This window comes from Cotesia typhae, unplaced genomic scaffold (genome assembly GCF_013202065.1).
Source record: "Cotesia typhae breed Kobodo isofemale line unplaced genomic scaffold, CoteBio_Ctyphae contig_36, whole genome shotgun sequence".
NCBI lineage: Eukaryota > Metazoa > Arthropoda > Insecta > Hymenoptera > Braconidae > Cotesia > Cotesia typhae.
In genome coordinates, this window is record NW_027423744.1 from 627373 (window position 1) to 651488 (window position 24116).

The 24116-nt window shown below is 28.1% G+C and overlaps 5 protein-coding genes across 5 annotated transcripts; 3 read left to right on the forward strand and 2 right to left on the reverse strand.

Moving 5' to 3' along the window:
* Positions 1-1575: 1575 nt before the first annotated feature.
* LOC141526841 (cytochrome P450 6A1-like) lies at positions 1576-3241 on the forward strand. Its single transcript, XM_074241979.1, is given in 4 exon segments — positions 1576-2349; positions 2352-2436; positions 2518-2739; positions 2808-3241. Coding segments are annotated over 4 exon segments (1485 nt in total). The 5' UTR covers positions 1576-1590; the 3' UTR covers positions 3227-3241.
* Positions 3242-7046: 3805 nt separating this feature from the next.
* Samdc (S-adenosylmethionine decarboxylase) lies at positions 7047-14715 on the forward strand. Its single transcript, XM_074241795.1, is given in 9 exon segments — positions 7047-7148; positions 7151-7175; positions 7773-7859; positions 8955-9081; positions 9147-9159; positions 9162-9248; positions 9320-9508; positions 9511-9602; positions 12103-14715. Coding segments are annotated over 9 exon segments (1023 nt in total). The 5' UTR covers positions 7047-7048; the 3' UTR covers positions 12406-14715.
* Positions 14716-15538: 823 nt separating this feature from the next.
* Positions 15539-21108, forward strand: Atpsynbeta (ATP synthase, beta subunit). The gene is made up of 4 exons (XM_074241660.1): positions 15539-15698; positions 17408-17884; positions 18850-19649; positions 20789-21108. Exons 1-4 carry the CDS (start codon positions 15590-15592, stop codon positions 20960-20962), a joined length of 1560 nt encoding a protein of 519 aa, XP_074097761.1. The 5' UTR covers positions 15539-15589; the 3' UTR covers positions 20963-21108.
* LOC141526618 (uncharacterized) lies at positions 16218-17144 on the reverse strand. The gene is made up of 2 exons (XM_074241662.1): positions 16989-17144; positions 16218-16922 (listed from the first exon to the last, which is right to left on the reverse strand). The coding sequence occupies exons 1-2, from the start codon at positions 17094-17096 to the stop codon at positions 16233-16235; spliced, it is 798 nt and encodes a 265-aa protein (XP_074097763.1). The 5' UTR covers positions 17097-17144; the 3' UTR covers positions 16218-16232.
* A 313-nt stretch (positions 21109-21421) lies between the features above and the next one.
* On the reverse strand, positions 21422-24022 carry LOC141526617 (uncharacterized). Its single transcript, XM_074241661.1, has 6 exons — positions 23549-24022; positions 23384-23479; positions 22816-22946; positions 22194-22749; positions 21776-21897; positions 21422-21687 (listed from the first exon to the last, which is right to left on the reverse strand). Exons 1-6 carry the CDS (start codon positions 23676-23678, stop codon positions 21637-21639), a joined length of 1086 nt encoding a protein of 361 aa, XP_074097762.1. The 5' UTR covers positions 23679-24022; the 3' UTR covers positions 21422-21636.
* Between the last annotated feature and the right edge of the window lie 94 nt (positions 24023-24116).

Consider the following 24116-nt stretch of genomic DNA (forward strand, 5'->3'; position numbering starts at 1 on the left):
AATGACATTTAGATAAACTTAACATTGATTTTATAATATCAATTGTCGACCTACTTTTCTTTACAAAAGTGCGATGTCATTTTATCTGATAATATGCTTTTTTTAGAGCATTGAATTGCCAGCCGCCAGTTATTACGTGAATCAGTCGCTGAGAGTAAGATTGAATAATTACGATGAGTTGCAGTTTCATTTAAAATATCATGCTGTTTCTCAATAAATTTTTTCATACTTTTGGGAAAAATTTGAAGCTTAACTCGATTTTTTATCTTAAGATTTAAATAAAATAGATTAATTATCCGTATAAAAAAACTGTGTATGATTAATTAAATATGATAACGTTTTTTTCATAATTATATGCCAATCATATGTACATAATAATGCATAATTGTTTTTATAAAAAATAAATAAAAACTCCGAAGGAAAATAACTGTCCGCCTCCCACGCTTTACATTGAGAAAAAAATGCATAGTTAGCTGAATTATAACGTCACAAGGATAAAAATACAGTTTTTTGAACTTTTTGTAATTACTCGAAGTTTTGAGAAATTTGAAAAAGATTTTCGAAAAAAAAAATTTTTGAAAAAAAAATGAAATTTTTTTTTTTTTTCAAATTTCTTGAAAAATTAATCTCTTTGATTGAAAAAATAAAGATTTTAGAGAAAAAAAACTTTTTTTTTATAGAAGAAATGAATAAAAATTGAAAAATTGCTCATAATGGTGATTTTTGCAAAAACAAAGAATTTGAAGCTTCGGGACACTGTAAAAATAAAATCACAGCGCTTTGAATTTTTCAGGGATTTTAGGGGACACTTTGAGGTTAAAAAATTACCAACGATATCCTTTGTTCATCCATTTTATCCAAAGTTATACCAAGTTATCCAAACATCCTTAATTATGCGAATTTTTGTCGTTTTTTCAGTTAAAGTTTTCAATTCAAAAAAAATTTTTTTGACAAAAGCTATTCACGGTATCTTATAGAGAATATCGTGTAATTTTTAAAACCGTCCTTCGATTTCCTATACGATCATTATTTCCAGAGTAATTGATTGTCAAAGTGAAAAAGTATATTTTTGCTTTGACTGACGATAACTCTGCGGCGAATTATCGTACAGGCTTTTTGATTGCGTCAAATTGAAGGACATTAAATTTTCTAAAAAAGTTTTTCAGTAAAACAATGGAAAAAAATTTTTTGAGGCCCGTAGACTTTTTTTAAGACGAGAAAAAATTTGGAAAATTTTTTTTTTGTGGTTTTCTTAGGATTTCTCCAGACCCGAACATGATAAAAAATTTTCATGGTCATATCTAAAAACTGGACACTTGGAGCTACAATTTGCTTTTTGATTTTTTCGCTTACGATCATTTTCCTCGGAGTTACAATTTATTAATAATTATGACAATAATTTACAATTGAAATTTCTAGAGATAGCTCACTATCGCAATAAGTAATTTTGTCAGTTCATGTACAGAGTCGAAGAATATTTAATGCACATAAATAACACATCAGTTATTAGAATCATTCGATTGTGGACATAGTTGTTTTTCGGACAAGCTAAGCCTTGTTGAACCCAAAGTATCTTATCTGATTTAAAACATGTGGCTAGAATTAGGATTGCTAATAATAATCCTAGTAATATATTACTATTACTTTATAAACAATTGGGATCACTGGTCGTCGCAAGATGTAGTCGGTCCCAAGCCTTCAATTCCTTTTGGAACAGTCGGAGACATAGTGATTGGAAAACACAACTTGGGAACTTATCTCCAAGAAATTTACACTACATACAAGAAAAGCAAGTTAGTGGGTGCTTACATGTTGCGCAAGCCAGTTGTAATTTTGAATGACTTAGATTTGGTAAAAGACGTTTTGATAAAAGACTTCAGCAAATTCGTGGACCGCGGACAAGAGATTCATGAAAATCATGAGCCCTTGGCAGTTCATTTGTTCAATTTAGAGCCTCAGAGATGGCGACCCTTAAGATCTAAACTGTCTCCAATTTTTACCTCGGGAAAATTGAAGGACATGTTCTATTTGCTGGTGCAGTGCGCTGATCAGATGGAAACTTACTTGGACAAATTCGAGAACGAACAGGTTGATATGCGTGAAATACCCGCCAGATTCGCAACAGATGTAATTGGTGTGTGCGCTTTTGGATTGCAAGCTAATGCGCTTGCGGAAGAGGACAGTCTGTTTCGGAAAATGGGCAAGAGGATTTTTGAGCTGAATATTAGGAACGTAGGAAGAGCAATTTTGGGGAATTTCATGCCGGAGCTTTATAAAGTTGTTGGGTACTTTTTTAGAGATAGTGTGCTAGATAACTTTATTATTGGGATCACCAAAGATACGATGGATTACAGACGAAAAATGGGATCAACAGAAAAGATTTCGTTGACCTGCTGATAGCGTTAAAAGATGAGCCGAGTAAAGTTGGGGATATAGGTAAGAATTTAGAGTTTATTTTTAGTCAAATAATTGTTGTTCATAATTATTATCGTTTTGTAACATCAAATCTCGTTGCAGAATTGACAGATAAATTGTTAGCAGCCCAACTTTTTGTTTTCTTCGCCGCGGGATTTGAAACTTCATCAACGACCATCGGTAACGCTCTCTATGAAATGGCGCTCAATCATTCAGTCCAAGAAAAACTGAGGCAAGAAATCAAAGACGAGTTGATTCGCACCGACGGAAAGTTCACTTACGAGGGAGTCAAAAATATGAAGTACTTGGATAAAGTCATAAAAGGTGCGTTTTATAAATTTATCCGATTAATAAGATAAATATTATGCGACTAATTTATTAATATTTTCCAGAAACTTTGCGAAAGTATCCACCGTTACCATTTTTGACTCGTCGCTCAATGGAACCTTACACTTTCACCGGTACTAATCTGACAATTCCTGCTAAAACTGAAGTCTGGATCCCGACGCTTGGAATACAAAGAGACCCAGAGTACTATCCAAATCCTAGTGTCTTTGACCCGGAACGTTTCAGCGAGGAACAAGTCAAAAGTCGGCACGACATGACTTTCTTGTCATTTGGTGATGGGCCGCGAAATTGCATCGGCGCGCGCTTTGGTTTAATGCAATCAAAAGTAGGATTAATTACAGTATTGAGAAATCATACAGTAGATGTTTGTGATAAGACAGACCAAAATTATGAATTGAATCGCCAAGCTTTTTTGTTGGTTCCAAAAAATGGTATTTTTTTGAATATCAAAAAAGCTATGTGATTTACTTAAATTAATATGACTTATTAGATTATATTCGTAGCACAATATAATCGTAAATATTTTTTTTATAAAATAATTTACTAATCGTCAGATTGTAGTCACTTAATTTAAATGGACGCATAAATTAAAACGGTATAAACGGTATGTGAAAAATATCTTCAAAAGCAGTTTATCACAATTTTAGTATTTATGTAAGTGCGTTTTGATCTGTCTACGTTTGCGATAAGATAAGAGCTTAAATTAAAATTAAAAATTATTAATAATACAAACAATACTTACTCAAATATTAAAATTAAAACTCTATATCAGTCAACCATTTGAAGTGTTTTTTGTTTGATCAGCCAACGGCAAAAAACTAGTGTATATAAGTATATGGAGCGCAAATAGTAGATGGAGCGCAAAACATCAATCGATTGGAGAACTAGAAGTTTATATTAACCCAGTTTTATCCGAGATGGCGCTAGTCTCCTCAAAGTAATATAGAGAATAATATAGAAAAGTCGAAAAAGTAAAGAGAACAGTAATTAATTAATTGATTTCCGTAAAATTTTACATTCCTAACAAATTTTATGTATTTGAGAAAATAAAAAATTTTTTTACACGCCTTCTGTATTCAGTTTAGAATTTTTCTATTTAATTCAAGAAAATTTTAGGCAGTTTTTTGTTAAAAGATTCCTATTTTAATGTAAAAAAAAAAATAAATCCGGTATTAACAGAAAAACATCGCTTGAAAAAACTGACCTTAATTTTAAAAGCTCAAGGAAGATACGTCGGCTCGCTAACAAATGTTTGAGGAGAAAAACTAGCGTCACTTTTTTATCGATTTTCTTCTCTAGGCGCAAGATTGGATTTTTAATTTTCTTTAACAAATGAATTTGTTCCAAAAAATTAATTTTTTTTAATTAATAAATTAATTTTCATAATAGTTTGAACCAAATTTGCTTGTTGAAAAAAATTAAAAAATTGTCAAGAGACAGCTAAATTTATTGTAATTAAATAGGTAGATTTTTTTAGAAATCTATCTATTGTAGCCGGTCTCATGTTGTAATTTTAAAAAAATTTTGTCATAATATGATTCATTTTATCGAGTAATATCGAAAAATGGCATCGGCTCAAAAGTTTAGAATTGTATATGTATATGTGATATAACGCACCATGTTAGCAGGATTGCACCCACAGTTCTCAACCGATCTATATGAAATTTTGTGGGCACATTCTGTGGATCAATACGAAGATCAAGTTCAAATATGAGCAAAATCGGCCGGTTAGTTTAAAAGTTGTGGATGTTTGAAAATTTTTTTCATTTTAATTTTTAAAAAAAATTTTGAATTTCGTACATTTTATGAAAATAATTTTCCAAGTGTAACAGATAGATAAAATCTATCAAATTTATCTTAAACTTCATCTAATTACCTTCAATTTAAACTATCATTTGTCTGGTTTTGATGATTTTTTTAATTAATTCCGTGATTTTGAAAATTTGAAAACATTTTACATTAACGTTTTTCGGCCCTTTTTCTTCAAATAATTTTTAAGCCGTAAAAGATAGCTTAAATCTATCAAATTTATGTTTAAATTCACATAATTGTCTTAAATTTGAGTTATTTTTCGTCGCCTTTTGATACTTTTTTCAATTTATTTCGCAGTTGGGAAAATTAAAAAAAATCAAGAATAAATTGATGTTTAGCTTTTATCATCAAATGACTTTCATCTGTTACAAATTCTATTTTTTGGGTAGATGTCTTTAAATATCTATTGTTTGTAATCGGTCTCATAGCGTTATTCGCAAAAATATAATAAAAAATAAATTTTACATCATTGCCTTTTAATAACGTGTTTTTTTCAATATTTAAACAAGAAATATGAGATTAAATTTAGCTGTCACGATTTTTAAAATTTTCTTTAATATTTAAATTATGGCAAAAAAAAATTATTTAAAAAATGGACTTGTAGAAATTCAATAAAATAAAAAATGCAATTTCTTAAAAATAATTTTTTTGTTACAAAAAATGAAAAAATTTTCAAGTGACAGCCAAATTAAATGTCATACAAAAAATCTACCTATCCATGTCGGGTGTAGCCGAATGGCGCTTTTTTAAAATTCAAAGTCGATATCATAGGCTTACCAAATAGGCAGCAGTATAATTTTTTCCAATATTTTAGTTTGTCAAGTTGCTGATCTAAACTTTACCGGCTGACGAAATTCGTAATGGTGGGGGTAAGAAATGATCTACGCCTGGCTAGTTAAAACTCGTTCTTTCCGTATATATATATTAAAGCTCCTGCATTTGTAACAAATTATTCAGTTAAACTTTTGCCGCAGTCGGTCAATATTTGTTATTAAAGCAGCTTTATTATTAACTATAGTTTGGGGTTATATTTATTATACTTTCCTCGAAAACTTTGTGTGCTATTGGTGAGTGTGATCATAAAAACAAATTACAGTGATTTATAAAGCTACTGTAGCCCGGAAGATTGATTTGTCAACTGTTTTCATCAGAGTTCCAATATAAAAAATAACATGTAAGTAATGTCATTGTTGTATCGAATAGATTTTGTTTATATTTCATTTAAAATAATGTTTCCGTATAAACTGTGTAAAGGTTATCTTCGAGTTAAGCTCTTTGTTCAGATAATCTTCTGAAAATAACATGACACATGCTAAATTTATAGAATCTTTAAAATTGTACTCCACTTGCTGTTGAAAAATCCTTTGTACTTTTTATTTGACGGAACATGTTAAATATTTTTTTTTTTCTTTACATTTTTTGGCTCGTAGAATACGTATTTAATCATTGTTCTTGAGTCTGCGGCTGCGCTTAAAATTTATAAACAAATTAATTGTTTTAAATGATTTTTTTTTATTTAATATTTAATGAAAATTTATTTATCTGTCATTTCACAATTTTTTTAATTTTCTTTTACAAATAAATTATAACAAAAAAAAAAAAATATTAAAAAAATAGACTTGTAGAAATTTTAATAAATTAAAAATGAAATTTTTTAAAAATAATTTTTTAGAACAAATTTTTTTGTTAAAGAAAATAAAAAAATTGTCAAGTGACAACTAACTTTAATGTCATTAATTAAAAGTAAAAATTTCTATAAAACTATAGAGCAAGCTCAAGAGTTTTACAATAAATAAATTATTGCAAAAAATTTTTTTAGAATTTTATAGCAATTAAATTATTAAAAAAATTAATTAAAAAGTTTCTCATGTGAAAATTAATAAAAATTACAAGTGAAAATTTTTAGAAGCATTTTTTTATTGTAATTTATTTGTTGAAAAATATTTTTAAATTGACAGCTGACCGCTAACTTCAGTATCATGATATTTTATAATTTTAAGAATTTTTTAACAAATGAATTATGTAAAAAAAAATTGACATTTAGCAAATTAAAAACATAAAAATTCCATTTTTTAAGAATAATTTTTGGAGCAAATTTGTTTATTGAAAAAAATAAAAATGGTCAAGCGACTGCTAACCTTAATGTCATTAATATTTATGAAAATTAAGTTAGCCATCTAAATGAAATTATTACAAAAAAATTCCACGCGTAAAAATTTTAAAAACTTTACGAGCAATTTTTTTAATATTTTTTTATTGCTAATTCAATTAATAAAATTCTTCGTTGTCGGCTAATTTTAGCTTCATTAATAATTTATGATGGTAAAACTAGTCGATGTTAAATAATTTTTGACAATTAAATTACAAGTAAAAAATTACTTTAAAAAATTTTTTACTTTTTAATAATTAATTTTTGATAATTTTTTAATTTTCTAAATGTGCATTTCTTATAATAATTTGACTTCCAGTCACAATGGCATCAAATGCAGGCATCAACACAGAAAACGTACAATTTTTTGAAGGTGTTGAAAAACTACTAGAAGTTTGGTTTACCAATTCTCATAAAGAAGATCATAAGGAGATCTTCGAGATATTCCAAGGTAAGTTTTAAGGAAATATTAATAATTTATAGACAAGTTTTCATACTAAAATATTCAAAAAAATATATTGGAAAATTCGAATTAGTATACTGAAATTTTTAGAAAAATAATAATTTGCTTTTGGATGAAAAGTGTAAAAATCTATTTCTTTAAAATTTACATGAAATATTATGAAAAAAATTTTTTCACACTTATTTATAAAACTATTATATATATTTTTAGATATTTTAATTGTGTACTTTTAAAAGTTACAGAGAAAAAAATAAATTATAAAATATTGTCAAGTTCTAGTTAATTTTGCCACGTAGCCACTAATTACACGCTGACTAAATTAACAATTACGCGAAAAGTCAAGACTAGCCTCGCTATAATTTTTAGCCTATAGTTTTTAAGCCGAAAAATTTTATTCTCGAAAAACTTCATAGAGAATTTAATTTTCTACAAAAATTTTTTTTTTTTTGTTAAAAAAATTTTTTTCAAGCGAGAAATTTTTTTACGCAAAAAAAGCTTCTGAAAAAATGTGCAAAAAAACTTGAAAATCATTAATTATAATTCCATACTACAATTCTCTTGATTGTTTTTTTTTTTTTTTCTAAGACATCGCTGGGAGTCACTCCTGAAAATTGTTCGCTGTGAGATTATCAGTTTCTGCCAAAATGAGGACATAGAAGCTTACGTTCTTAGGTAACTAAAAATAAATTTCTTTTTATTTAATAATAAACACGAATTTTGACGGTATAACTCTAAAAAATTTTAAACGTCTATCACACTAAGCCAAGCAAGTATTATTCTTTCTTCATCAGCGCCAAGGTCTTTGCGACAAATTAAAAAAAAAAAGAGCGCCATTCGGCTACACCCGACATGGATAGGTAGATTTTTGTAACAAAAAAATTATTTTTAAGAAATTGCATTTTTATTTTATTGAATTTCTACAAGTCCATTTTTAAATAAATTTTTTTGCCATAATTTAAATATTAAAGAAAATTTTAAAAATCGTGACAGCTAAATTTAATCTCATATTTCTTGTTTAAATATTGAAAAAACACGTTATTAAAAGGCAATGATGTAAAATTTATTTTTATTATATTTTTGCGAATAACGCTATGAGACCGATTACAAACAATAGATATTTAAAGACATCTACCCAAAAATAGAATTTGTAACAGATGAAAGTCATTTGATGATAAAAGCTAAACATCAATTTATTCTTGATTTTTTTAATTTTCCCAACTGCGAAATAAATTGAAAAAAGTATCAAAAGGCGACGAAAAATAACTCAAATTTAAGACAATTATGTGAATTTAAACATAAATTTGATAGATTTAAGCTATCTTTTACGGCTTAAAAATTATTTGAAGAAAAAGGGCCGAAAAACGTTAATGTAAAATGTTTTCAAATTTTCAAAATCACGGAATTAATTAAAAAATCATCAAAACCAGACAAATGATAGTTTAAATTGAAGGTAATTAGATGAAGTTTAAGATAAATTTGATAGATTTTATCTATCTGTTACATCTGGAAAATTATTTTCATAAAATGTACGAAATTCAAAATTTTTTTTAAAAATTAAAATGAAAAAAATTTTCAAACACCCACAACTTGTAATTTAACCGGCCGATTTTGCTCATATTCGAACTTGATCTTCGTATTGATCCACAGAATGTGCCCACAAAATTTCATAAATTTTTTTTTCGGCTGGCAAATAAATTCTCGGCCTTTTGAGCAGCCATAGATAAAAATGTATTTTTAATTTCTTGCATTAAAATTTAAAATTCACAGTGAAAGCAGTCTGTTTGTGTCTAAGCGTCGGTTGATTTTGAAGACCTGTGGTACAACTACTCCGTTGCAGTGTATGGAAGCACTACTTGATCTGGTTGAAGAATATACTGGATTTGATGAAGTCGAGGTAATTATTATTAAAAATTTTCTGCTGACAAAAAAATTTTAAATATTATAAATTGATTTTTTTAGGATTTATGTTACTCTCGAAAAACTATAAACAACCGGAGTTGCAAATATCGCCTCACTGCTCTTTTGAAGAAGAAGTCGCTTTACTTGACTCTATATTTTCTGGTAAATAATTCTTAGCTACATCGAAATATTTTTTATAATTTATCGTTTATAAAACAATAAATTTTTTCTAGATGGAGAAGCTTATTGCTTAGGAGATGCTGATAAAAACTGTTGGTATTTATATACCTTGAACCGTAAGAGGTCATCTCAAGGACCCAAAGAACCTGATCAGACTTTGGAAATACTAATGACCAATCTTAATTCTGATGTTATGTCTCTATTTACTCGTGAAAGATGTTCATCTGCTGCTGAAGCAACCAAAAATCTGGAATAGATCGAATAATTCCGAACATGGTCATTGATGATTTCCTTTTTGAACCTTGCGGTTATTCCATGAATGGGGTGTCAAAGAATGTAAGTATTTTTTTATTTTTTTATTAATTAGATAATTTAAAAAAATATTTTTTAAAAAATTGCACTTATGAAAAAAATTAACTTTAATAAAAAAAAATATATTAAGTTTTATTTTTTTAAATTGGGATAAAAAATTATTTAATCAAGTTAAATTTTTCAATTAAAAAATTTTTTATTGGTTTTTTTAAGTGAAATTTTTATTTAATAATTTTTTCAATACAAAAAAATTCTAAAATTTTTTGAAAATTAATCCACGAAAAAAAAATTAAAAAAAAAAACATTTTTAACCAAAAAAATAATTTTTAAAAATTTTGTAATTAAAAAATTATTGAATTAAATTAAATTTCTTAATTTAAAATTTTTCTATTTAAAAAAAAAAGACGATAAATTTTTTTATTGATTTAATTTTTTTCTGTATAACTAATAAATTAAAATTATAAATCAAGACATTGAAAGTCGCTGATTACGATATTCATATCGCTATTTTTAATATAATTTTATTTCCGTGTATTTTATTACTTAATTATTAATTTCTTGGATATATAAATTTTATCTCAAAGTTATAAGATCAACTGCAGATTTTTAAACTGCAGTTCCTTATCAAATGTTTATAAATGAACATTAGACCAAAAAAATAAAGCGTGAATCTTTAAACGTCACAATAGTCAGCGAGAGTTGCTATGAATTTAATGTTACAAAATACCTCAGTGATTAAAGTAGAATTATAAAAGTTTACGGGTCACCGATCCGATAACGAGAGTCAACACCAGAACTAACCGATCAAGGGCATAAGGTCATAACTGATAAACTAACAAGATCTTGATACTTTTTTTTTTTTTACATTTTGCACTTTATTAATTTAAAATATACAATTAAGAATAGCAAATAAAAAATTTTTAGATTTACGTAGTTCTGCGCCATTTTTTAGAAGTGCGGAGTTAGGAAGAGATCAATATCCTCGTCTATGTATATCTACTTAGATGCACATATGTTGATAAAAAAAAAATGATGACGATGAGATGGATAGTCATATTTGTATCAGAATCTTAATACGCTTATAATTTTTTACATTTAGGTAGACTTACGTTATAAAAATAAATTATTAGATTTAAAAATTGAAGGGATAAAAAAAATTGAATTTCTTAATTATTTTTTACGTGCTGTATCCAAGTGATAAGTAAATTAGTTCAAATAAAATTAAAAAACAATTTTTAACAAAGTTATGAATATTTGAAATTAAAAAAGCTTCTCATGAAAAAATTCATATTTCATTCTCAGGTGGAAAAATATTATAATGACATTATAATGCGTGTCAAAAATATTTATTTTTCCGAAACTTCCCATCAAAAATGTAAAAAATACCAAAAACTCTGTGTTAAGATAATTAGGTTTGAGTTCTTTTTCTTGTTTTTCAATAAACAGTTATTATAAAAATTCAAGACGATATAATAATTATTAATTAATAAATTAATTTAGCTCAAATTTCAGCGTTTCAAGGTCAAGAAAAAAATATTTTGGCGCAGTGTTCCCGAATTGTTGTACAATTTTTTTGTGAAATTTGAGTAAATCTCCTTTGATTTTATCGTTTAAGTAAAGCTTATGGAAAAAACGTCTTAGTGCTGAGTTCCTGATCCTTCAGAAAATTTAGTAATTTAGTAATATAGTAATTTCACGACTCATAACGCAAATATTAATATTTTTTTTTTAATAACGATTCTTGCAATGATTGGATAGCTTAGTTACCTTTTTGGATTAATTATATTACATTATCGCGTGCCTAAAGGTAAAAGGGTTTATAACAATTTATGCGCCCTTTTACCTTTGCAAAGAGATGAGCTTACATCTTTAAAAATATCAATAGTTAAGAAATTACCTTGTATCTTGTGAACTTTTGACATTTTTTAAGATATAAGCTCACCCTGATGTTACACTCACCGAGAGCTTTTATTTGAGTACCCACATGCATTTTTGATATATTTTTCATATATGCATATATATAATATATATAAATATATAAAATATATGAAAAATTGATGTGGGTACTCAAATGAAAGGTCTCGATGAAAGTAATATCAAAATGAGCTTATATCTTTTCAAATGTCAATAATTAAAAAATAATATTGTATTTTGTCTTATGATATTTTTAAAAATATAAGCTCACCCCGGTATTACACTCATCAAGAGTTTTCATTTGAGTACCCACATGCATTTTTGATATATTTATCATATATACATATATATAATATATATAAATATATAAAATATATGAAAAATTGATGTGGGTACTCAAATGAAAGCTCTAGATGAGTGTAACATCGGGATGAGCTTATATCTTTAAAAATGTTAATATTTAAAAAGTACAGTGCAATTTAACAAAAGTCATTATTTAATAAATCAAAATTTTATTTATTTATAGTTTACAAGTCACGGCAGTCACATAGTGACTGGAAGTTTGCTAATATAGATTAATAATAATAATAAAAATAAAATTTAATTTCAGGGAAGCTACATGACAATCCACATCACTCCAGAGCCCGAATTTTCTTATGTTTCCTTTGAAACTAACATTCCTGCAAGCAATTATGAAGATTTAATAAAAAGTGTTTTAGAAACATTTCAACCTGAAAATTTTGTGATAATAATGTTTGCTAACAAGGAATCGATTGCAGCCAACACTCCACTTAAGTTTAAACAAGTAAATTATTTGAACTTCAATGGGGAGTGGTTACGTGATGATATTCAGTATTGTCGATTCAAAAATTATGATCTCACTTGTGCATTTTATTCGAAATTTCCAAGCTGACGGTTCCAAGAAAACCTATCTCAAGTTCCTATTGTAAAGAACATTGATAGGAAGAATACTTGTCTAAGTAATTCTCATGTTTATCAATCTCAAAGCAACAAAAAATTTGTTTACTATAATCGAACTCTAGAAGAAATGTTAGTATCTTTGCTTCTGAATAAAAAGATTCTATTGACAAAAGTAGATGTAATTAACATTAATAAATATAAATCAACTTTGGGATTTGTCAGAAACACTGAAAATTTTTTTAATAATTTTTTTATTTATTTATCTCCCATTAAAAAGTATACTAAGTTTTTACACTTAATAAATTTACCTAAAGAGATTAAACATTTTGCCGTAAATAGGTCGGAAAAGAGAACAGACAGTTCTACATTTATATAATAATCTATTTCTTATAGTTGAATTAAACATGTCATCAATATATTTTCTTACAAGTCAATTAGAATAATTACTCTACAAATTATAAATAATACTTCAATGGAATCAATAAAAAAATAAATAAATAATTTTAAATTATTTAAAACTACATGGAAAAAAGTAAACTGTAATAAATAATTGACGATTTGTAATAAGTCATGATCAACTGCTAAAATTTACTATTTCAAACAGTGAAATCGTGATTATAATATTTATCATTTAAATGCTACAATTTATTCTTTTCACGGAAAGAACAAAATTACACTGCATATCATCTCATATTATACTCAGTGTAATCTGTATTAAAAAAAAAAATTTCAGATAATATCAAATATAATCCAGATTATCCTAAATTATTTTTGTATTATACTCAGTTTAATCTCCGATTTGACCAAGTAATTTTTCTGGTTATACCGCCCCAGATTACACTGAATATAATCCGTGAAAATATCCCGTATAATTTGAATTATACTCAATAGAATCTTGGATTATATGATTTTTTCAAAAATTGTGATATTCAACTTTTTTCTTTTTTAATTTATAAATTTTTTTGAAAATTTGTTAAATTTGTAATAATTAATTTTATTTTTAAATTGTTCATTTTTTTATGTATTTTTCAAAAATGCAATCCAATGCATGGATAAATATTTAAGAATCATTTAAGCACAATTTCCGATAATTTGAAGTTGAAAAATTTTTAGTAAATATTTTCAAATGGGGTCACCATTTTAATTTTTATTTTTTTGAACGAAATTTCTATTTGATTTTATTGATGTATTTAAAAAAATAAATGCACAGTTAAAAAAAAAATTAATAAACCACAATTTTCACAAAATTAATAAATTTTCAAAAAAATTTTCTAAATTAAAAAAGAAAAAAATTGAAAATCACAATTTTTGAAAAAAATATATAATCCAGATTACAATGAGTATAATCCGGACTATAATCATTATAATCTAGATTGTAATGAGTATAATCGAGACTATACTCATTATAATCTAGATTACAATGAGTATAATCTAGATTATACTCGTTATAATCTAGATTATAATGAATATAATCTAGATTATAATGAGTATAATCCAGATTATAATGAGTATAATCCAGATATCACTCAGTATAATCTGGATTATATTTGATATAATCTGAAATTTTTTTTACCACAGATTACACTGAGTATAATATGGGATGATATCCAGTGTAATTTCGTTCTTTTCGTGTACATAGAAGAAAATACTATTTCTTTTAAGTGAATTTTACAGTTTACTTTTTTCCGTGAATTAAAAAAAAAGTCATCAGTAAAAAAATTATCTTTGATGTCTAAAAGGAATATTTATGCTAAAGTTTCTTCTAAACAACAAATAATATACAGTGATATAGATATTATTAATTTAAAAAAAATACAATATTCTTTTATAAATAATCTTACTATTAAAGCTAAAAAACCAAAAAAATATTCTGCGGATAGATCTATTAAACTGAATATAAATAATGCATGCAAAATATGTAATTTATTATGAATATCGTACCTTTATTTTACTCCTATCCAAAGAAAAAAAAAAAAACATTTATTTTCAGGTTGAGGAAATAGTCAAAGAAGTAACGCTGGAAGTAACTTTTTCCTTTCCAATATCTTAGTATGAAGAATTCCAATCTTCAGGAAATGATGTTTTTAAAAATAAACAAATTTTATGTTAAAAAAATGTTTATATCTATTATTAATATCGAGAATTATTCAGGATGATAAATGCTTATTGTAAATCATGTTAATTTTGAAATAATACTATCAATATTGATAATAAATACTAAAGATGTTTAATGACACTCAAATCAGCAAATACTTTATCATTATTTGATTTTATTTAATAAATAAATTAGTTTTAGAAAATTTGTTTTAATTATTGATATTATTATTATTATTTTCAATCCCTACATGTAAAATTTTTTATCCTATTAATAAGAAATTTATTTTATTTTCAAGCTGAAGAAATAAACATTTTTTTCACTGCAATTTTCTTCTTAATAAAAATTTTTTGAATTTGGAAAAAAATTTTTTTCAACAAGAAAATTACTGAGAGGAAATTTTTTTATTTCTTCAGCTAAAAATGAAATTTTTATAAATTTCCAATTAATTTTAAATTAAATTTGTTCTCTCAGTGTATTTAAATTATAATATTAAAATTAATAAAAATTAAGTTAGCCGATATTCAAAAAAATTTTTTTATTGAAAAAATTGTTACAAATTAATAAAAAAAAAATTTCATGTGTAATTTAAATAATTTTCTACATGTGAAATTTCTTTAAAAATAATTTTTCAATAAAATAAAATATTAAAATTTTTAAATGTCGGCTACTTTAATTTTCATCTTCATTTTCATTAAAAAAATTTTCACTTATAATTTTTTTTAATTTTCACTTTTGAAATTTCTTAATTAAATTTTTTTATAATAATTTAATTACTATAAAATTAAAAAAAAAAAAAAAAACATTTAATATCTTTCACTTCACTGTCATAATAAATAAATAAAAACCGCAGAAACCCGCCTTAATAATTCAAAATTAAAATTTTCCCGCTCTCCTCCAGATGGCGCCAAATTTAAATACAAAAATTCCCAGCTGTCAACTTTCTAGTTTTTTTAAATTTATCCTGCGCAAGGGATGAAAATAAATAGATGCGCGTGCGCATAACTACACCTCGTGTCAGTCGGTCACGACACCGAAAAAAAATTCACTATTCCGGTCGCTTTTCCTCATTCAGCCGGCCATGATGTTGAATGCTGTAACGAAAGCTGCCGCTGGGGCCCTTCGGGCCGTCAAACCCACATTATTACAACCCGAAGTCGCTAAAGTTTCTGGAGTCCTCTCCGTAAACAGTAAGTACTAAATTTACACTAATAAATATTGAAACAATTCACAACTCACCTGAGTGTTAGTACCCAAATTTTTGGTCCCCTTCCTGTTTCTCATTTTCACCTCATTCATTAAAATTCCTCTGGCATTGACTAAAAATCAATTTCTTCCGACTTTTACAAATAACTCAGTATTTAATTTATAATTAAAACCACCAATTACCTAAGTATCATTAAAAACTTGGATAAATCGATTATATAAGTGAGATTTCTGTATTCTCGACCACGAAACACGGTTCCATTACACATCGTGTCCAACATGGCGGTCGTTCCTCAAGTTTTCACTCCCAGATAAATTACACTCAACACAAAATTAACACTGATGATCATTCCCGGGTAATATTTATTTTTAATTAATTTCTCTTACGGATAATTTATATAATTCTCATTAACTAGGTGACTTTATTTCATAATTATTGATTTTTAATAGTTATGTAACTGCATTACCTAATATTTATATTTTTAAGTTTCTAATGACAATTATATTCAATTTAGGAACTAGGATAGAACCAGATTTAAGAGCCAGCAATCAAAATGTTGATAATTATTGACCAGGTTAAAATCAATGCAGTTATCACCTGAGATCGTTGAAATAATAATTGATAAATAAAAATAATCGAGTGAGAAATTACCTGTTTTAAATTGGATGAATCCGTCTTTGGCGAGGAAAGCGACGTGGAGCATATTTTCAACGGATTTTCCAAAGTCACCGGGATCGAGAATGAGCTTGAAGTAATCAATAGACTGCTTCCCGTTGTCTTTATAAACTTTCCTGATCAGCTTACGAAGATTATCAAGGATCGGTTTGTTGCCGTCATTGTCAGCGTCGCCCTCGACTTGGATAACATCATCGGGGCGCGTGGTGGTCACATTGGGGTCGTTCAATCTCGTGCGATTCACTTTCGAGGCAATCTGTTCGACGTAGGCATCGCGCCTCTGGCTGCTCAGCAATTTTTCAGTCTTAACCGAGCCCTTGGGTCTTCCTTCGTCGTTGCTTCCGCTGTCATTCAAACTGTTGTCGCCGCTGCCGTTCTTGTCGCGCTTGTTTCTTCTCTCACCGACGCGCATTATCTTGTTCAGCAGGTTCACGTAAGTCGCGGTGGCTTTGAACGCCGGAACTTCCTCCTGCAGCATCGACCAGTTGACCTCCGCGACCGTCGTGTCCGGCAAATGCTGGACGTATTCCATCTGATTTAATTTAAATAAATTAGACCAACGGGTCGACTGTTTATTTTAGCAGAGAACAAGACTTACCAATTTCCGAGCAAACTCCAGGCTGCTGAACGTGTTGTACTCCTTGGTCAGGACTTGGGTGCAAGACTTTATGACTTTTGACGAAACGCTCATCACTTCCGAGTCCATCACCACTTCATCCTGGTTGCTGACTGTTTAACAAATAATTTATTTTTATTTTTTTCTACTTCAATTTCTTTTTTACAATACACGTCAATATTAAAAAATTTTAATTTAAATTTAAAAAAAATACTAAAAAACAAAATTGACGTAGAAATTTTTAAAAATAAAAAATACAATTTCATAAAATTAATTTTCTAGACTTGGTTAATTAAAAGTAAAAATTAATTTAGTATATTTTCAAAAATTCTATAACAAATTTGACTGTTTAACAAATAATTCATTTTTATTTTTTTCTATTTCAATTTGTTTTTTTACAGGACGCGAATATGCAGCGGCCAAACCAGCGCCGAAAACCGGCGCAGTTCAAGGGAGGGTAGTAGCTGTCATTGGTGCCGTTGTCGACGTCCAGTTCGATGATGCTTTGCCACCAATTTTGAACGCCTTGGAAGTCCAGAACCGTACTCCCCGTCTGGTGCTCGAGGTCGCTCAGCATCTTGGAGAAAACACCGTCCGTACTATTGCCATGGACGGTACTGAGGGTTTGGTACGTGGACAGCCTGTCATGGACTCCGGCTACCCCATTCGTATCCCAGTGGGTGCTGAAACTCTAGGTCGTATCATCAATGTAATTGGAGAGCCCATTGATGAGCGTGGTCCAGTTAACACTGACAAGTTGGCAGCTATCCACGCTGAAGCTCCCGAGTTCGTGGACATGTCCGTCGAACAAGAGATCTTGGTCACTGGTATCAAGGTCGTAGACTTGTTGGCTCCTTACGCCAAGGGAGGAAAAATTGGTAATTATTTTTAGTTATTTACAAATTACAAATTACAATTACAGATTTTAAAAGAGAAAATCATAGTTGTAATAATCAATTTTTCTTTAAAAAGTTAACATGAAATTTTTTTACAATCAATTTTTTCAAGAATAAAAGATAATTTTTCTATTTTAATTTTAAATTATTGATACAAAATACAACACTTTATTTATTTCAATTTAATACTTTATAATTATCTTAAATTGTAGTTCAATTAATTTAATTTTAATTTTTTTTACTCTATATTTTGAGTAGATCAATAATTAAAAGTAAACAATTTGTTATTTTGATATTCTACGTACATACAATTCAAAGTTTATTGAGTTACAAATAGTTGAAGTCTTAAAGTCATTCAATTAATTTCTGAATATTTATTTTGAGTAGAATTTTAAATATTAAAATTAATTTATTATCAAAAAAGTTGAATAAAAAAAAAAAAAAAAATAAACATACTTCTTCAGTTTGAAGAAAACAACGGATATGATTTATATACAATAGAAGTTGAATTTTAAGATTAGGAATTCAGTTATTATAAAATTGGAATTTTTTCGTTTAAAAGATAATTAAAATTTTTATTTTGATTTCTTTTTAAAGAAAATAATTGAAAATTTCTGAAATAAAATTTTCATTCATTAATTTTAATTAAAAATTTTGATTAAAAAAAAATTTTTTTTTTTAAATTTTGAAAATGACAATTTTTTAAAAAATTTATAATTTTTTTTTAAATTTGTTAAAATTGTGGTAATCAATTTTTTTTTAATTGTTGATTTTTTTACGTATTTTAAAAAAAAATGTATCAAAATTTTCGAAAAAAAATTTCGTTCAAAAAAAAGAAAATTAAAATGTTAGATTCCACTTGTAAATAATTACCAAACTAAATTCTTTAAAATTGTAAAACATAATAATAAAAAACTGATCAACTAATCGAAAAAAAAAAATTTCAGGTCTCTTCGGTGGTGCTGGAGTAGGAAAAACCGTATTAATTATGGAGCTGATCAACAACATCGCTAAAGCTCACGGAGGTTACTCAGTATTCGCCGGTGTGGGAGAGCGAACCCGTGAAGGTAACGATCTGTACCACGAGATGATTGAAACCGGAGTAATTTCGCTGAAGGACAAGACATCAAAGGTAGCGTTGGTATACGGTCAGATGAACGAGCCCCCCGGCGCGCGTGCCCGAGTCGCCTTGACCGGATTGACCGTCGCTGAGTACTTCCGAGACCAGGAAGGTCAGGACGTACTTCTCTTCATCGACAACATCTTCAGGTTCACCCAAGCTGGTTCTGAAGTATCTGCCCTGCTGGGTCGTATCCCCTCCGCCGTAGGATACCAGCCAACCCTGGCCACTGACATGGGTACCATGCAGGAACGTATCACCACCACCAAGAAGGGTTCCATCACATCAGTACAGGCCATCTACGTCCCTGCTGACGATTTGACTGACCCTGCCCCCGCTACCACCTTCGCTCACTTGGACGCCACCACTGTGTTGTCCCGTGCCATCGCTGAGTTGGGTATCTACCCCGCTGTAGATCCTCTCGACTCCACCTCCCGTATCATGGACCCCAACATCATCGGACCGGAGCACTACAACATTGCTCGTGGTGTCCAGAAGATCTTGCAGGACTACAAATCCCTCCAGGATATTATTGCCATCTTGGGTATGGATGAATTGTCTGAGGAAGACAAATTAACTGTCGCACGTGCTCGTAAGATCCAGAGGTTCTTGTCTCAGCCTTTCCAGGTTTGTGCTTTTTTTTTTATTTTTTTTTATTTTAGAAAAAAAATATTGGACTTGATTTTTTAATTATTTAAAAAAAAAATAGTAAATTTAATTCTTTAATTTTTTAAAAAAAATAATATTGAACTCAATTAAAAAAAAAAAAAAATTGAACTGAATCTTTTAATTACAAAAAAATTAGATTTAATTTAAAAAAAAAAAAAAATTGAACTTAATATTTTAATTAAAAAAAAAAAAAAAAAATTAGAATTAATTAAAAAAAAAAAATATTGGACTTAATTTTTTTTATGAATTCAATCAAAAACTTCTTATTAAAACTTGAAATTTATTTATGATAACCAATAATTTAGCTATTTAATAATAAATTATTAATTTCCACTTTAAATTAATTTTTCAAAGTAAAAAGAAAAATTAAATAATTATAATGACCGAATGATTTTTAAAATCTATATTATTAAGAGAATAAAAAAAATTTTGTCTCCAGGATAGTCATATGATAAAATCGATTTTTTTATTGAAATTTAGTATCATTGCAAAGGTCTTGACGTGAATTTGTGCCGTTTCAAGGTTTCATTCTCACCGATAGTCATAATTAAGAAATTACCTTGTATCTTGTGCACTATTGACATTTTTAAAGATATAAGCTCATTTTGATGTCACACTCATCAAGGCCTTTCATTTGAGTACCCACATGAATTTTTCATATATTTATATATATTATATATATTATATACATGTATATATAAAAAATATATCAAAAATGCATGGGGGTACTCAAATGAAAGCTCTTGATGAGTGTAATACCCCGGGGTGAGCTTATATTTTTAAAAATATCATAAGACAAAATACAATATTATTTTTTAATTATTGACATTTGAAAAGATATAAGCTCATTTTGATATTACTCTCATCGAGACCTTTCATTTGAGTACCCACATCAATTTTTCATATATTTTATATATTATATATATGCATATATGATAAATATATCAAAAATGCATGTGGGTACTCAAATGAAAGCTCTTGATGAGTGTAACATCGGGATGAGCTTATATCTTTAAAAATGTCAATATTTAAGAAAGTACAGTGCAATTTAACAATTTATTGAAATTTTAATTAATTTTTTTAATTTAATTAAACAGGTCGCTGAGGTATTCACTGGACACCCTGGCAAATTGGTACCACTTGCCGAAACCATCAAAGGATTCCAAAAGATCTTGGCTGGAGAACTTGACCACTTCCCCGAGGTCGCATTCTACATGGTTGGACCCATTGAAGAAGTCGCTGCCAAGGCAGAGACGCTCGCCAAGTCATAAGCTGTTTATTTAATGATAATAATAATAATAAATAAAAACACATTATTATAAATAAATAAATAAATGATTTATGGTAATAACGTCCAGTCTGTTGGACGTTATGGCGATAACCAATTAAGTTAATAAATAAGTAAACAGTTGAACAATTTTTAAATTTTTAATTTGAGCATCTTAATTCGAGAGCGGATTTTCTTCAAGAATCGTCTTCTGGTTCACGGAATGTAGTTGAACTTGTACCGTAGTTCAATTAAGATTTTTTTATCGCGGAAGATTTAAGGCTCTGATTTATTTTGTTTATAAAAGTAAACTCAATGTTAAAGTCCGTATTAAATAGAAATGTTTCTACGATTGTAAAATTATTAATTATTAATAATCAACCATCGTCAGTACCATTGTCAGTTTATTAACTGATATTGTATATTAGTAAAAAACAAATTAATAAAAAAAAAAAAAAAAAACTTAAAAATATAATAAGAATTTATTTTATTAATTTAATGAATCTTAATTAAGTAATTAAATTTTTTTCTAACAAAAGTAAAAATAATTTTTGAGAAATTATTTTTTTTCAATGCTAATTAAATTTTTTTTTTTGAGAATATAAACTTTTAGGAACTTTAAGCTAGATAAATTTTTTTTAAATATAAGCTTTTTTTCTTATTTAAAAAGAAGATGATTCACTCGAAGTTAATCATTGGACGGGAAACACGGTACTTGTCCTTTAATGCCTGAAAATAGAAACCCAAAGTTAACAAATTATTTTTTTGCCAATTATTTAAATTTAAAAAAAAAAAAAAAAAAAAAAAAAACATTTACCCGCCAAGTTTCCATGTCTAAATAATGAACATTTTGGTGATGAGCTACACTATTTTTATTAGCCTCATATTCCTCTATCTGAGCTTTAGTTGAAGGGATGATGGTCAAATTTTCACCTCCGTCTGAAAATTATTAGTAAATAAAAAATAAGCACAATAATTATACTTAATGGCGAGTTCAATTTTATTGAACCTCTGCTAAAATACAACTCGATAGTTATGTAACTGCATTACCTAATATTTATATTTTTAAGTTTCTAATGACAATTATATTCAATTTAGGAACTAGGATAGAACCAGATTTAAGAGCCAGCAATCAAAATGTTGATAATTATTGACCAGGTTAAAATCAATGCAGTTATCACCTGAGATCGTTGAAATAATAATTGATAAATAAAAATAATCGAGTGAGAAATTACCTGTTTTAAATTGGATGAATCCGTCTTTGGCGAGGAAAGCGACGTGGAGCATATTTTCAACGGATTTTCCAAAGTCACCGGGATCGAGAATGAGCTTGAAGTAATCAATAGACTGCTTCCCGTTGTCTTTATAAACTTTCCTGATCAGCTTACGAAGATTATCAAGGATCGGTTTGTTGCCGTCATTGTCAGCGTCGCCCTCGACTTGGATAACATCATCGGGGCGCGTGGTGGTCACATTGGGGTCGTTCAATCTCGTGCGATTCACTTTCGAGGCAATCTGTTCGACGTAGGCATCGCGCCTCTGGCTGCTCAGCAATTTTTCAGTCTTAACCGAGCCCTTGGGTCTTCCTTCGTCGTTGCTTCCGCTGTCATTCAAACTGTTGTCGCCGCTGCCGTTCTTGTCGCGCTTGTTTCTTCTCTCACCGACGCGCATTATCTTGTTCAGCAGGTTCACGTAAGTCGCGGTGGCTTTGAACGCCGGAACTTCCTCCTGCAGCATCGACCAGTTGACCTCCGCGACCGTCGTGTCCGGCAAATGCTGGACGTATTCCATCTGATTTAATTTAAATAAATTAGACCAACGGGTCGACTGTTTATTTTAGCAGAGAACAAGACTTACCAATTTCCGAGCAAACTCCAGGCTGCTGAACGTGTTGTACTCCTTGGTCAGGACTTGGGTGCAAGACTTTATGACTTTTGACGAAACGCTCATCACTTCCGAGTCCATCACCACTTCATCCTGGTTGCTGACTGTTTAACAAATAATTTATTTTTATTTTTTTCTACTTCAATTTCTTTTTTACAATACACGTCAATATTAAAAAATTTTAATTTAAATTTAAAAAAAATACTAAAAAACAAAATTGACGTAGAAATTTTTAAAAATAAAAAATACAATTTCATAAAATTAATTTTCTAGACTTGGTTAATTAAAAGTAAAAATTAATCTAGTATATTTTCAAAAATTCCATAACAACTTATAGCAAAAAAAAAATTGACATGTCGAAATTTTTAAAAGTAAAAAATGCAATTTTTTAAAAATAATTTGTTTGTTAAAGAAAATTGAAAAATAATAGTGACTGCTAACTTTAATGTCATTAATTAAAAAAAATTGTCAAGTTTCTACTAATTACAGCGTCATAAATTTTTAATATCAATTAACTGGAGCGTATGAATAAAATTATTACGTTTTTCCTCCATAGAAATGTCATCGTGTATTTGATCTGCTTCTTGGAAAACATTTTCCAAAATTCCAAGTGTCTCAGATGAATTAGGTTGATTTTCTGAAGGAAAAAAATTAATTTAACAATAACAGTAATTACATTTGTTAAAAAAAAAATAATTGTACGTACGTAAGTTTTGTGTTTTATCTAAAACACTTCGTAGCGCCTGTTTACGCGCCGTAGGAGTTCCAAAATTGCTTCGTCTAGACGTTAACGAGTTTTGAGAGCCTTCTGGACTCATTAATACGGGTGAGCTCATCTTATTTTTAATTAACCAGCAAATAAATAATTAAATAAATCCTAATTATAAATTATATCGCCGTTAATTGTTTTTAATAAATTTTTTAGGTTAGATTTAAGTCTGAGCGCGGGTCTTTTGTTCTGCGCATAAAAAAAATTACAGCTGAAATTTTAGCGCCGGAAAATTCAAAATTTAAAATAAAATTATTTTTATTTAAAAAAAGTAATTATTAATTTTGTTTTATAACTTAATTAATAATTTGGCACCGATACAGCTCAACTCAAAACTTCTTTACTCAAACCATGAGGTTACGACCTTATTCAGTCACATCTGCATTCAACTACAACTTTACTCCATAACTATAATATGTTTACTCAATGACTGCAATATTCAGACACATCTTTACTTAAAAGAAATTGTCGATAAGCAAGAAATTTTCATTTTGTTGAGTCGATA

What these genes read in the sequence shown, in the direction of transcription:
- Atpsynbeta (XM_074241660.1), top strand. Translation starts at nt 15,590, where the DNA reads ATGATGTTGAATGCTGTAACGAAAGCTGCCGCTGGGGCCCTTCGGGCC. An exon ending in TGGAGTCCTCTCCGTAAACA is followed by an intron (nt 15,699 to 17,407) that starts GTAAGTACTAAA and finishes GTTTTTTTACAG; the next exon opens with GACGCGAATATGCAGCGGCC. An exon ending in CGCCAAGGGAGGAAAAATTG is followed by an intron (nt 17,885 to 18,849) that starts GTAATTATTTTT and finishes AAAAAATTTCAG; the next exon opens with GTCTCTTCGGTGGTGCTGGA.
- LOC141526618 (XM_074241662.1), bottom strand. Translation starts at nt 17,096, where the DNA reads ATGGACTCGGAAGTGATGAGCGTTTCGTCAAAAGTCATAAAGTCTTGC. An exon ending in TGGAGTTTGCTCGGAAATTG is followed by an intron (nt 16,923 to 16,988) that starts GTAAGTCTTGTT and finishes AAATTAAATCAG; the next exon opens with ATGGAATACGTCCAGCATTT.
- LOC141526617 (XM_074241661.1), bottom strand. Translation starts at nt 23,678, where the DNA reads ATGAGCTCACCCGTATTAATGAGTCCAGAAGGCTCTCAAAACTCGTTA. An exon ending in CATTTCTATGGAGGAAAAAC is followed by an intron (nt 22,947 to 23,383) that starts GTAATAATTTTA and finishes TTTGTTAAACAG; the next exon opens with TCAGCAACCAGGATGAAGTG. An exon ending in TGGAGTTTGCTCGGAAATTG is followed by an intron (nt 22,750 to 22,815) that starts GTAAGTCTTGTT and finishes AAATTAAATCAG; the next exon opens with ATGGAATACGTCCAGCATTT.